The sequence below is a fragment of the Thunnus thynnus genome, chromosome 10 (genome assembly GCF_963924715.1).
Source record: "Thunnus thynnus chromosome 10, fThuThy2.1, whole genome shotgun sequence".
NCBI lineage: Eukaryota > Metazoa > Chordata > Actinopteri > Scombriformes > Scombridae > Thunnus > Thunnus thynnus.
Window position 1 is genome coordinate 240,697 of NC_089526.1, and position 15,271 is coordinate 255,967.

A 15,271-nucleotide genomic window follows, 5' to 3' on the forward strand; every position below is an offset into this window, starting at 1 on the left:
ACGCAGGACTAACGCAGGACTAACGCAGAACAAACGCAGGACTAACGCAGGACTAACGCAGGACTAACGCAGAACTAACGCAGGACAAACGCAGGACTAACGCAGAACTAACGCAGAACAAACGCAGGACTAACGCAGGACTAACGCAGGACTAACGCAGAACAAACGCAGGACTAACGCAGGACTAACGCAGGACTAACGCAAGACTAACGCAGAACAAACGCAGGACTAACGCAGGACTAACGCAGAACAAACGCAGGACTAACGCAGGACTAACGCAGAACTAACGCAGAACTAACGCAGAACAAACGCAGGACTAACGCAGGACTAACGCAGGACTAACGCAAGACTAACGCAAGACTAACGCAGAACAAACGCAAAACAAACGCAGAACTAACGCAGGACAAACGCAGGACTAACGCAGGACAAACGCAGGACTAACGCAGGACTAACGCAAGACTAACGCAGGACTAACGCAAGACTAACGCAGGACTAACGCAGGAGAAACGCAGGACTAACGCAAGACTAACGCAAGACTAACGCAGGACTAACGCAGGAGAAACGCAGGACTAACGCAGGACTAACGCAGGACAAACGCAGGACTAACGCAGGACTAACGCAAGACTAACGCAGGACAAACGCAGGACTAACGCAGGACTAACGCAAGACTAACGCAGAACAAACGCAAAACAAACGCAGAACTAACGCAGGACAAACGCAGGACAAACGCAGGACAAACGCAGGACTAACGCAGGACTAACGCAAGACTAACGCAGGACTAACGCAGGACTAACGCAGAACAAACGCAAAACAAACGCAGGACTAACGCAGGACTAACGCAGGACTAACGCAGGACTAACGCAAGACTAACGCAAGACTAACGCAGAACAAACGCAAAACAAACGCAGAACTAACGCAGGACTAACGCAGGACTAACGCAGGACAAACGCAGGACTAACGCAGGACTAACGCAGGACTAACGCAGGACTAACGCAGAACAAACGCAGGACTAACGCAGAACAAACGCAGGACTAACGCAGGACTAACGCAGGACTAACGCAGGACTAACGCAGAACAAACGCAGGACTAACGCAGGACTAACGCAGGACTAACGCAGGACTAACGCAGAACAAACGCAGGACTAACGCAGGACTAACGCAGGACTAACGCAGAACAAACGCAGGACTAACGCAGGACTAACGCAGGACTAACGCAGAACAAACGCAGGACTAACGCAGGACTAACGCAGGACTAACGCAGTATGAAAGCAGACGACTTGACAAAGACCGAACTGAGAACTGGACTTATAGTCAGTTATAACCCTGGTATATATAGTATACTGGGGTATATATAGTAAACTAGGGTGTGATTGCAAACGAGACACAGGTGCAACACGAGGTAATCAAACACAGGAAGTAAAGGTGACCAGACACAAGGAGAAAATATTTCAAAATAAAACAGGAACTTAAGTAAACAGACAACAGGTGATATAACACACTGGCAGACTGGGAGCAGATAAACTGGGGAGGACAGTAGGAGCAGGGCTGAGCTAAGCAGGCTGATGCAGGGAAAAAACAGAAAAAAACAAAACCAGGCAACATAAATGCAACACTGAAACTCAAGAGAACAAAATACACAGAAAAATAACAGCAAAAGTCCAGGCAGGGCATAACGGATACACTCACAGGAAATTATTTTTATCTCAGATGATGTTCAGTTTCTCAGAATATGAAGCGTTGATAAGATGATCATCTGTTTTTAGGGAAGTTGCAGTAAAGATAGCGAGGCTAGACTTCATAAATCGAGTTGATGAGAAGAGTTTTCGGAAAAAAAAGAAAGAAAAAAGGAAGTTAGAAAGTGAGCACATCATGTTTCCTGCATCATTTCACAATCTGTCAGAAGGCTTTTCACATCTCAGCTCAGTTTTCTAACAAGTCCAAACTTTCAGACGCTCAAAACGACGATGGCGGTTTGGGACAAAAAGACTGTCTGGAGCTTCATGTTCCTGCTGGCAGGTGAGACTGAACCGCTTCATGTTTCTGCTCATGTTCTTATAATTAATGTCTTTTTATCTGGGAAGGATTTTAGTCTTCAAAAATACTCAAACTTTACTTCAATTATTGATCATTAATAATCACTCTAGGAGGAGTTAATAGATACTTTATAACAAATGTTGGTTCTATTGCATCATCATCATCAAACTTTACATCATGTTGTAAAAACATTTTCTTTACCAGATGAAGGAAGCTGAAGTTTATTTTAAAATTAAAGCGTAATTATTATTGTAATACACGTGTTCAAGTCACTGACAGGAAAACTGTTATAAAACATTCGTTTACACTTCAGGAGGGGCTCAGAAAACATTTCAAATATATGACAGCGATGAACTTTACACACAAAACTCAGAAGTACAAACATTTAATACATTAAACTACTCAACAGTACATGAAGTTATTAAAATGAGCTTCACCCTCAGATAGCAGATTAAAACGCAGCTTATGCATTCATTCATTTATGATAATAATCATAAAAATACATTATTATTATTTACGATAATAATAATCTTTATAATAATAATAATATTTATTTATAATAATAATAATATTTATTTATAGAGCACTTCTCAAAACCCACATCACGTCAGTGTTTCACAGCAAATTAAAACAGATAAATCATAAAATGAAATATTGACAGCAGATCAAAGTGATCTGATTGACTAATAATAATAATAATGGAAACACTTTGAGGACATAATAAGTGTGTTAATGTTTGGTGATTCATTGATATTTACTGAATCTTTATTATATAATAATATACCTGACTGCTTCTTCTTTGTCATATTATATTTATTCCTATTAAATAATGAATCTTTACACTGTGTATTAATGTGTTGGAGGAAGTTGATGTAGTAAGTGTGCAGTCACACTGTGGGAGATAAAAATAAACTGTAAAAATAAACTGTTATTCTGTGTAATTTGGTGGTTTCATTGGACGAAGCTCACGGCACATTTTACTCACCATCACGACCACATTTAGAGTTTTTCTGTCTCAGCTGTTCTGGAGGTTTTGGTGAAAGTCTGTTTCTGTTGTGTTTTATCAAACTGAGGGACAGATCGTATTATTATTCATTTCTGCAATAATCCATTGATTGTTCAATGAATAAAGACAGATAGATAGATATTTATTGTCCCCAGTGATCATTTGTTTCCACAGTGTGTTGAACATGTTTCCAGAACTAAAACACGTGTACATACGTCATTGATTACATACATCACGTGTACATACGTCATTGATTACATACATCACGTGTACATACGTCATTGATTACATACATCACGTGTACATACGTCATTGATTACATACATCACGTGTACATACGTCATTGATTACATACATCGTGTACATACAGAGACACACAGCTGATGATTAGTTACAATGTTAGTTTCATTTAGCAGCAGCTTTTATCCAAAACAACGTTCATCTGACGGTTGATTCAACACTGGGAAGGATCTAGTCAGGAGATCAAAACTCCTGCTGAACGTGCTTTTTCCATCTAAGTGTCCTGTATCTGCCAGCGGAGTAGAGTGAAACGTGGATTGGGGGGGCGTTCAGGTCCGTGAGTGACGGCTCTGCCTGAGATGTGAGAGGTTAGAGGTTGGGATAAGTTGTGGCCAGAGACATGATGCTTTTGTGGAGCAGCAGCAGAAGGTGGAGGGAAACAGAGAGGACTCTGATGTCAGTGGTCAGTTTGATTCCAACATGTTCGAAACCGTCAACCTGCTCGACCGACTCGGTCTCCCGGAAGTTACGTTCACTAAACAACGACTAAACAACAACAGCAAATATGTTTTCTGTCTTAAACGTAACGCTGCTGAATCATGTTTTCTCTCAACATGATGAGAAAATGTTGTAAAACATCCAATAAATGACACCCAGCCTCCCGAGACGCCAGCAAACAACTATCAGCTCTGTAAAGATACAGTGGAGTAACAGCGAGCTGAGCAGAGAATGAAGTCACACTCCCACTGTGTGTGTGTGTGTGTGTGTGTGTGTGTGTGTGTGTGTGTGTGTGTGTGTGTGTGTGTGTGTGGGTGTGGGTGTTAGTGCATGTGAGTCCCTCCGTGTCCTCCACGCCCTTTTCCAAGATGGCGGCCGCGTCACAAACTTTGTCAAATTACAGCCAAACAGTTCAGTAAAATATGTTACTGAAGCGTTTGAGGAAGAAATATTGAACACAGTAACTTCACATTGATTCATATCTGATCAGCTCCTCCTAGTCTGACGGTTCGGTCGGAGTTTCATGAGTTGTCGGCTTTCTTTTAAACAACACAGACGTTTGTTCTGGTCTGAGATGTTGGTGCTGTAGTGCGACATCTAGTGGCTGAATGTCATGAACTGCAACTTTAAGGTCAGAGAAAGATCCTGGTCTCTGTTTAACACAGTAAAAAGTCTGCAGTGACTTGAAGCTCAACATGTTTATGAACATTTAAGCCACAGAAGCATCTTTCAGTAACCTGAACCAAACCAGAACAATCAGGACTCAGGATGTGAACCCGGGTCTTTGCTGTCAGAGTCCTGCATCCACCCAGACCTCCTCCCTCCCACTGCAGAGACACATAGAAACGGTACTGTGCACGTCGTCCAGGCAGAGATTATGATTGATAACACAGTGAACTGGGAAACAGTTCAGTCGTGTGTGACGGTGATTTCCAGGAGACAGTTGGTTCAGCAGGAAGGTGCAGTGTGAGATTATTTCCTGAAGCCCCAGTGAACATGTTCAGATGACTTGTTTTGTCTGAGCAACAGTCACAAAGATGTTGAGTTTCCCATCATGGAAACCGGGACAATTAATTTCCTGTCGATTGAATAATTGATTCTCGAGTGGTACCATGTACTCTGGGGGTCAGTCGGGGCCAAACAGGAAGTTCATCTGGTCCTGCCTGGACGCTGTTCACTTCATTTATGTCTAATCAATGATCCAGTTATTTCCAGATGTTCTAATGTGCCATAAATGATTCTGACTGCATGTTCAGTGAACAAGGAGAACAAGAAATAATCAATAATCAATACGGAGCATTTTGTTATTAATGTTTTATAAAAATGTCTCCTCGTGTGTTTTTCTGCAGGTGTTGCTGGTGAACTTGTAAAGTATCCACCTCCTGTTTGTGCTGAGAAAGGGTCGACTGTTACCCTCCCCTGCACCTTCACACCACTGAAGTCCTTCAATCAGAATGGGAAAGAAGTTCCACTGCGGATCGTCAGAGTCCTCTGGTGTGTGAACCATGAAATCTGTCAAGGAACCACCCCGTCTGTGTATGACAGCAACTCAACGATGCCCGACCCTCGTTACCAATACCTGGGAGACAAGAAGGGAAACTGCACTTTACAGATCAAAGACATTCAGATGAATGACAACGCAATCTTCCGCTTCAGAATGGAAGCTGACAACCCTGCAGGACATTATACTGACGTGTCAGGAGTGATAGTCACAGTCGCTGGTAAGAGCTTCTCATGCTAATAATAACACAAGTATTACTTATTAAGATGAATCAGATTTAGAGTTTGTAGTCCTAAAACCAGGACAGTTTCCTGCTCTGTGCTTTCTGGGACTGTTAGAAGGTTCAAAAGTTACGGCTTGATATGGAGAAATATTAGTGTCGTATGTCTTTATCTCCTTCACTTTGTATCCATGACTGTAGTTTAGAGCAGATAAAGCATCTGTTGGGCTGGATGATCATTTTCTCTTCTTTAATGTGCAAAAAGTTAAAGTTTTGGAAATTAAACCTCCAACAATTCATGACTGGAAGTTCACTCTGTCTGAAATCAAAAGGAGAACCAGTGAGAAGCAGCTGGTTGGATTATAGAGGTGCTGGTCCAGAGACGGATTATAGAGGTGCTGGTCCAGAGACGGGTTATAGAGGTGCTGGTCCAGAGACGGATTATAGAGGTGCTGGTCCAGAGACGGGTTATAGAGGTGCTGGTCCAGAGACGGATTATAGAGGTGCTGGTCCAGAGACGGATTATAGAGGTGCTGGTCCAGAGACAGGTTATAGAGGTGCTGGTCCAGAGACGGATTATAGAGGTGCTGGTCCAGAGACGGGTTATAGAGGTGCTGGTCCAGAGACGGATTATAGAGGTGCTGGTCCAGAGACGGATTATAGAGGTGCTGGTCCAGAGACGGATTATAGAGGTGCTGGTCCAGAGACGGGTTATAGAGGTGCTGGTCCAGAGACGGGTTATAGAGGTGCTGGTCTAGAGACGGGTTATAGAGGTGCTGGTCCAGAGACGGATTATAGAGGTGCTGGTCCAGAGATGGGTTATTATTATTAAAGTTTCTCTGCTTGTTTGTTTTCTATGTTTTCCTTGTTTGTTTGTTTTTGTTTCTGTTTGTGCAATGGTGAACAGGATGTTTATGTTGTTCTAGTAAATAATAAAAAATAATTCTAATGAGCATAAAAACATTTTGACTACTTAGTCTTCAAGCTGCAACTAACGATTATTTTCTTAATTAATTGATGAATCGTTTGGTCAATGAAATGTTATTCAAAGAAAAACAGCAATCTTCACATCTAAGAAGGTGGAACCAAAGAATGTTTGAAAAATGAAACAATTAATCAATTATCAAAATAGTTGCTGATTAATTTTCTGTCAGTTGATTAATCAGCTAATTGTTGCAGCTCTAGTTAATTTACAACATGAAAGCAGCTCAGTTTGAGTTTCTGACAGTGAATCTCAGGCAAGAATCACTGCAAACAGATTTGTTCTTGAAGGCTTCACATTCAGCTTTTAGTGTTATTCTGTCATTTATTTCCTGTTCTGATGTCGGATGTTAAACAAGGTCAAAGTTCCAAAACTGGTGAACGTCTGTAGAAACGCTGCTTGCAAGTCAAAACTCAGGGCTTCAACCTGCTCTGAACATTTCATTAGAGACGGTTTTTCTATCTTGCTGACGAGCTGACGTCGGCTCGTCACACATGCTCATAAACAGCCATCTGTTCTGTAGCCTTGGTTGCTAAGGTGGTTGCTAAGGCGGTTGCTAAGGCGGTTGCTAAGGCGTTTCCATGTGTTGTTCAGCTCCAACATGTACGGATGGATTTGAGAAGTTGACATTTGGAGTAAAGAAGGAGAAAAAGAAGTGAAATCCTGCTACTATAGTTTGTTTATGTAGCCTCCGGAGCCGGAGGAAGCTTCCTGAAAGCTGACCAATCAGAACAGAGTGGGCTCATCAGGAGGCGGGGCCTTAAAGAGACAGGAGCTAAAACGGCCTGTTTCAGACAGAGGCTGAACTGAGGGGCTGCATAAAGGACCAGTAGAAGATAAATAAGGAGTTTTTAACTGGAAATCAGTAAAGATATTCCAGTAGAGCCCCAGAATATGAATATAGAGCTGGAAATATGCAGAATATGTGTTACGAGTGATTTAACAGAATTTGTGACATTCCTGTTTTTACTGGTTCAGAGCTGCCGTACGAGTCATGAAGAGACAGAAAAACATCTCATCTGACCGGAAATCATAAAGTTTTAATCTGAATGAATTTACAGTTTAAATTTGATCAAATAAGATATAAAAGTAAAACAAACTTCTGTTCATCATCATGCATCCAGATGTTTGTGCCTCAGGCTGTTTCTGCTGGTCTGTCCAGTCTCATGTTGTGTAACATCCCCTACTGCAGACCTCATGTTGCTTTATGTGCAGATTTTAGGATGAAATGTCAGGAACGTTCAGCTCAGATGTTCATCAGGCTGAAACCAGAGATGTATGAAGAGCTTCAGGAGAAGAAATGTTCTTACATGATCCTGAATACTGAAGCAAACCTGTGTAGTTTGATTCTTGTACATTACTGTCACTGTCGTTAAACTTCTAACATGTCTGCTGCATGTACTGATAATAACATCATGTTGACTGCTGCTGCCTCCAGTAATAATCATCTGTGGTCACAGAGACAAACTAAAATACTTTTTTACTTTAGGAGCAACTAAAATGAGAATAAAGAGCTCCAGTGATGCCGGAGAGCTGAGCCAGAATCAAAACGTCACACTGAGCTGCACAACAACATTCTGCACCTTCCACCAGCTGGAGTTCACCTGGTTCAAAGATGGCAGCCCCCTCCCACAGTCTGGCCCCACCCTCCAGCTCGGCCCGCTGACTGCAAAGGATTCTGGGAACTACACCTGTGGTCTGAAAATCAATAACAAGACAATCTCCCAGCCGTACGCCGTGCGTGTGGAGGAGGCAGAGGAGAAGGAGAAAGATGAAGGTTTGTTAGATCAGTTTTATCTTTGAGCTGTCAGAAACTCAACAAACTGCGTCTGTAAACACTTTAAACAGACAAGTGCTGACCGACAGGTACTGACAGGTACTGACGGGTACTGACATATACTGACGGGTACTGACGGGTACTGACTGGTACTGACGAGTACTGACATGTACTGATGGGTACTGACTGGTACTGACTGGTACTGACGAGTACTGACATGTACTGATGGGTACTGACGGGTACTGACTGGTACTGACGAGTACTGACATGTACTGATGGGTACTGACGGGTACTGACATGTACTGACGGGTACTGACGGGTACTGACGGGTACTGACGAGTGCTGACTGGTACTGACTGGTACTGACGAGTACTGACATGTACTGACGGGTACTGACGGGTACTGACTGGTACTGACGGGTACTGACTGGTACTGAAGAGTACTGACATGTACTGACTGGTACTGACTGGTACTGACGAGTACTGACATGTACTGACGGGTACTGACTGGTACTGACGGGTACTGACATGTACTGACGGGTACTGACGGGTACTGACGGGTACTGACATGTACTGACGGGTACTGACGGGTACCGACAGGCACTAACTGGTACTGACGAGTACTGACGAGTACTGACGGGTACTGACAGGTACCGACGGGTACTGACGGGTACTGACTGGTACTGACGAGTACTGACATGTACTGACGGGTACTGATGGGTACTGACGGGTACTGACTGGTACTGACGGGTACTGACTGGTACTGACGAGTACTGACATGTACTGACGGGTACTGACGGGTACTGACGGGTACTGACGGGTACTGACTGGTACTGACGAGTACTGACATGTACTGACGGGTACTGACAGGTACTGACGGGTACTGACTGGTACTGACGAGTACTGACATGTACTGACGGGTACTGACGGGTACTGACGGGTACTGACAGGCACTGACTGGTACTGACGAGTACTGACATGTACTGACGGGTACTGACGGGTACTGACGGGTACTGACTGGTACTGAAGAGTACTGACATGTACTGACGGGTACTGACGGGTACTGACGGGTACTGACAGGCACTGACTGGTACTGACGAGTACTGACATGTACTGACGGGTACTGACGGGTACTGACAGGCACTGACTGGTACTGACGAGTACTGACATGTACTGACGGGTACTGACGGGTGCTGACGGGTGCTGATGGGTGCTGACGGGTACTGACGGGTGCTGACGGGTACTGACGGGTACTGACGGGTGCTGACGGGTACTGACTGGTGCTGACGGGTACTGACTGGTGCTGACGGCTCCCAGCAAACACTGAAATGTCATGTGATTGTTTGAACAAGACATCCTGTAATGGTTCAAAAATAAAAGTTGTGCAGACGTCAGCTGGACGTCCTTTCAAACAATGTTGATATTTGTTGTTACATCATCAACGGACCTTTTTAGCTTCTCAGGTTTCTGTATACATTGTTCATTCTGCAGCTTTATACATCACATAAGTTCAGATTGACATTTTAATATGCTGCTTTCTGTCAAACTGATGTCTGTTATGTTTTAACAACATAATAATCCAGATAATAAATGATACAAAACACAATTTTCTCTTTATAGAAACATGATGAGTCAATACTGACAGCTATTTGACTTCATTTTCATGATTTCAGTGTGATGTGCTCTTTGTGGTTTTTGCTGTCTGACCGATGTTTGCTGGGTTAGCTGTGCTGGTTTTTATGTGGTTGGATTTTTCCAGATTGAATAGATAATGTTGTTGCTTTGACTGTATTTTATCCAGAGTCACAGCGACTCTGTGAACTAAACTTCACTGACAGACAGAAATCTCCAAACCTGGACACATAAAACTAAAACTGACTCCACACATATGAAATATGTTGTTGTGTGTTTTGGCTCAACTGATATTATTGGTTATTAACTCAGATTCAGTCTGTGTGATGGAAGCAGCTGCTGTTTCTGATGTTTTACAGGAGCAGGAAGTGACCTGCCTCTGATAGCCGGCCTGGTGTTCGGCGTCCTGCTGCTTCTGTTTACTCTCATACTGGTTTTGTTCATCATCAGAAGGTACTGATTATATTTATTAATATTTAATATATTATACTGAAGTCAGAGGTCAACACAAGACTGAATGTTCAGTAATTGTTAAAAGCCGTTTGACAGCAGTGCTATAACCACACATCAGTTTTATTTATAAAACACCAAATCACAACAGAAGTTATTTCAGGTCTACCTGCTCTATATTCCTCCATCAGCAGCAGGAAAAACTCTCCTTTAACAGGAAGAAACCTCCAGCAGAACCCGACTCTAGGTGGCGCCGTCTGCCTCGACTGGTTGGGTTGAGAGAGAAAGAAGGAGGGAGACACAGAGAAACATAATAACAACAATAATAATAATAATAATAATAGAAATATGATTAATAATAGTAGCAGCAGCGTCACATCAGACAGCAGTCGATCTGCAGCCGAAAGGTTTCCTGTGAGACAAGAAAACCAGAGAAGAAGCAAAGTTATTGACATGCATTGATGTTACATGAATGCATACAGATGGAGAGGAGGAGGAGGAGAGAGGAGCTCAGTGCATCATGGGAAGTCCCCCAGTAGTCTAGGCCTATAGCAGCATAACTAAGGGCTGATCCAAGGCGAGCCTGGTCGGCCCTAACTATAAGCTTTATCAAAAAGGAAAGTTTTAAGCCTACTCTTAAACATAGAGAGGGTGTCTGCACCCCGGACCCAATCTGGAAGATGGTTCCACAGGAGAGGAGCCTGATAGCTGAAGGCTCTGCCTCCCATTCTACTTTTAAAGACTGTAGGAACCACCAGTAAGCTGCATACTGGGAGCGCAGTGTTCTAGTGGGATAATACGGTATTATGAGCTCTTCAAGATATGATGGTGTCTGACCATTAAGGGCTTTGTAAGTTAGGAGAAGGATTTTAAATTCTATTCTAGATTTTACAGGAAGCCAATGTAGTGAAGCTAAAATGGGAGAAATGTGGTCTCTTTTTCTAGTTTTAGTCAGAACACGTGCAGCTGCATTCTGGACCAGCTGGAGAGTCTTTAGAGACTTGTTAGAGCAGCCTGATAATAAGGAATTGCAATAATCCAGCCTAGAAGTAACAAATGCGTGAACTAGTTTTTCTGCATCTTTTAGGGACAGGATGTGCCTGATTTTTGTGATATTACGTAAGTGAAAAAAGGCAGTCCTTGAGATTTGATTTATGTGGGAGTTAAAGGACATATCCTGATCAAAGATAACTCCCAGATTCCTTACGGTGGTGCTGGAGGCCAGGGTAATGCCATCCAGAGTAGCTTTATCATTAGATAATGTGTTTCTAAGGTGTTTAGGGCCAAACACAATAACTTCAGTTTTGTTTTTTTTATGTCGGGACATTATCATTATAACACAGATGCACAACAAAGAAATAGATGTTTTATTGAATTGAAGACAAAGTCAGTGATCCGGTTGTTCCTGCATCTGCTATCGTCTGTTTGAGTTTAGAAGAAAAACACATTTAACTAAAGATAGAAGCTCTAGCTAGTGAATGTTAGCTGACACCCTTCAAATATCACTAATTACTCCTTCATTTACTCCTGAGAACATCCCAAACATAGATTATAACCTTTAATTAATCCTTTAATTTGTCCTTAAATTTAAAAACGCAAACTTCTTAATCCAACAAAATACCTTCATTTCTCTCAATTCATTAATTCATCCATTAATTATCCTCTTCCCACTAAATATATCTTCATTTTTATCATCATTAATGGAAATGTAAGGTAAAATGATGAGGTTTCATCATGTTAATATAGTGATAATCAAACCTGTTTTAATTATTCTAAGCTAACAGCAGTTTAATGCAGAAGCATCACATTAACCCAAACAAGGAAAGTGTCTCGTATTTGTGTGAAAGCATCTTATTATTATGTTAAACAATTTCAGATATTACAGGTCATGTGATTTGGTGGTATAGAAGTTTTAATTATGATTATATATAAATATATATTCTGAACTGTAATGTTCATGTGGTGTTTGCAGGAGACGGTCAGCAGCAGATGACGGTCAGGCAGCTGTGGGAGGTGAACTGGATCAGAAGGTGAGTCAGGTGACTTATACACATATATATACATGTATATACAATAAACGTTGCAGCCTGAGATCAGATGATGATGATGATGATGATGCATGATGATGATGATGATGATGATGATGATGATGATGATGATGATGATGATGATGATGAAGGCCTCTGGTGTTTGTGTCCTGGCTTCATCTGTTTAATGTGTCGGTGCGGTTTGCAGCATCCTGATGCCACCTACAGCAGCATCACAGAGGCCGCTGAGCAGCAGAGAGCAGAACGCCAACAGGAAGTCAGACAGGAAGTCAGACCGGCAGCAGAGGAAGTCAACTACGCCGCCGTCCAGTTCAAACACAAGAACCAGGCCAGGTAGGCCTGATATATATTTATGATATATATTTATTATATATATTGTGTTTATTCAGAACTGACGTGTTCTGGTCCAACGAGCTAAATCTTGAAACTATATTTCACTGTTTCTGACATTTTACACGTGAAACGATTGATCAATAATCGATCATGAAATCAATAGTTAGTTGCTGTCTTTTGTGACGTGGATTTTTCTGTCGTGCTGTTCGATTGTTCCTGTTTTCATTTGTGTTGTGTTGATGTTGTTCATTGTGTTTCTTACACACTAAAACTCACTAACTCACTAATATACAGACTCACACAACAAGCTTCAGATGTTTGTTTATTATACAAAACAATGTTCAACAGATACACCAGTTATTATCAATCAATTACAAACTGACATGTAAATTTAAAGATCATAACGAGCTTTAGTTCGGGTCGATAACCCAACAGGAAAATTAATAAAGTACTAAAACAGGATCAAAGCAGCATGAACTCAGTGTTGCGTCGGCGCCGAATCGACCCAAACTGACTTTAGTGTGAATGTTTTCTCCAACCAGCCGTCCTCATCAAACTCCAGATACGAGTTTGATCATGTGACATCGCAGAGTCTGTATCAGCAGTAATCAGCTGGACGACGTCATCTGTCTGTAACTCATGGCTGTTAATCAATAATGATGATTGATGATGTGGCGGCGCTGTGGTTCAGGTCTGGTTGGGGTTAAAGATGATGGTTTAGGTTCAAATGATCACTTTGTTAAGGTCAGAGAAACATGTGGTGGGTTAAAGTTACTACTTCCTTAAAGTTAGACCGCCTTCGTCGTCATGGCTACAGTAATAACCGCGGGGTTAAAGGTCAGGAGACGACTGTAGCTATGCTTGTGGTTGGAAACAGGAAACGAACAGCGGTCCGCTGTTGGGTTAAAGCTGCCATCCAGCTTCCTCCTCTAAAGAGGAACTCTGTCCACATATATAAACATCATCTGAAGCAGCACTGCTCTGCCTCACAGTTACTATGACGACCGCTACATGACATCAGTCAAACTCACTATATACGTATACATACATATATATATGTATGTATACGTATATATATGTATGTATACGTATAACTGACAGACTGATGTTATGATGTCATGTCTCTTGGCGGAGAGTCTCTGTTCTCAGACGACTGACTCATCCTGTCTGTTCTTCCTGTTTCAGAGCGGCGGAGGAGGAGGTGGACGCCGTCATCTACTCTGCAGTCGCCAGCAGGCGCTGATGTCAGCTGGTCCTGGACCCGTGCAGAACCAAGAAACGTCAGACCTGAACACGGCTGGGAGACACAGACCCGATTCACAGCTGATTGTAATTAACAAGTTAAAGTTAATTTACAAGTTGTCAAAACAAAACGTTGTGTCTTACCTAATGTGACGTTAGAAACCTTCTCGCCTGACGCATGTCATCCATCCTGCTTGCCAAGAAAGGTACAATACATCCAGATTTTCTGTTATTCTCCTCTGACTGAGACAGATCCACTCGTTATTTCAGTCCGCTTGTTGTCATGGTGACAGATGACAAACATAATAAAGATAACCTGGGCTGGTTGTGCTTTTGAACCGTAATAATTGTTGCTTGTTCGTTGCCACAGCTGCTAATGTTAGCATTGCTACTTTGCTAGTCTGACCTCTGCTCTCTGACCTTTGACCTCCAGAGCAGCAGCAGGAGCTCGCTCAGGTCATTTCGTGCCATCTTTAGGACAAAGATGCAATTTGTTTGCTGTTGCACAACACAAACACACACAGCACCTCCATCACCATCAGCACATAATGTTAAACAGACCCAGAACCACGACAATAGAACAGGACCCGACCCGGACCCGACCCGACCCAGACCTGACCCGACCAGACCCGGACCTGACCTGGACCCGACCCGACCCGACCCGGACCCGGACCCGGACCCGGACCTGACCTGGACCCGGACCTGACCCGACCCGGACCCGGATAAAACCTGGATCCGGACCCGTACGGGTCGTTGGTCGGGGCGTGGACCTTCACCTGGACTGAACGTCTGTAGGTGTTTTCCATGAATAACTTCAGTTAATTGATAATCTTTGATCTCATTTGTTCGGCTAATCATTATTTGAAATATTTATGATACTCGAATGTACAAATATTTAAATATTTAACATGATTGAAAGTCTGTTTGAACAAGACATTGTAATTTGTTTCTTTGTTTGTTTAGAACCACAACAATCATCATTCACATCATTCTCTGGATAAATAAACTGATTGCAACCGTTGTTTGTGTGAGTTGTTGTGTTCCATCCATAACATAAAAGCAATAAGCTGCTGAGCCACACATATAAATCTCCTCTAAAATACTACAGTACCCATGAGTCTTAGCATCTGTTGCTATGGAAACGCCTCCATCCAGAGCTGTGACATCAGAGTGAATCATATTCAAAACAAAAAGTTGCTGATTCTATTCATCCAAGATCAACCTCTAGTGTCTCTTACCGCAGTGCTTTCTGGGACTCGTAGTCTTCTAACCATGTTCTGTTCAGTCTGTGACCTTTGACTTTTGTCAGT

At 42.5% G+C, this 15,271-nt stretch overlaps 1 protein-coding gene across 2 annotated transcripts; it reads left to right on the forward strand.

Annotated features, from left to right (window-relative positions):
- The first annotated feature begins 1,384 nt into the window (after positions 1–1,384).
- On the forward strand, positions 1,385–14,982 carry LOC137190688 (uncharacterized). 2 transcript variants are annotated; one of them, XM_067600216.1, is made up of 7 exons: positions 1,385–2,015; positions 5,127–5,498; positions 7,970–8,257; positions 10,248–10,341; positions 12,311–12,377; positions 12,574–12,719; positions 13,905–14,982. In XM_067600216.1, the coding sequence occupies exons 1-7, from the start codon at positions 1,964–1,966 to the stop codon at positions 13,960–13,962; spliced, it is 1,077 nt and encodes a 358-aa protein (XP_067456317.1). In that variant the 5' UTR covers positions 1,385–1,963; the 3' UTR covers positions 13,963–14,982. The 2 variants fall into 2 exon arrangements, with proteins under 2 accessions (XP_067456317.1, XP_067456318.1); XM_067600217.1 differs by having other exon boundaries at positions 1,391–2,015; positions 12,311–12,368.
- The last annotated feature ends 289 nt before the right edge of the window (positions 14,983–15,271 follow it).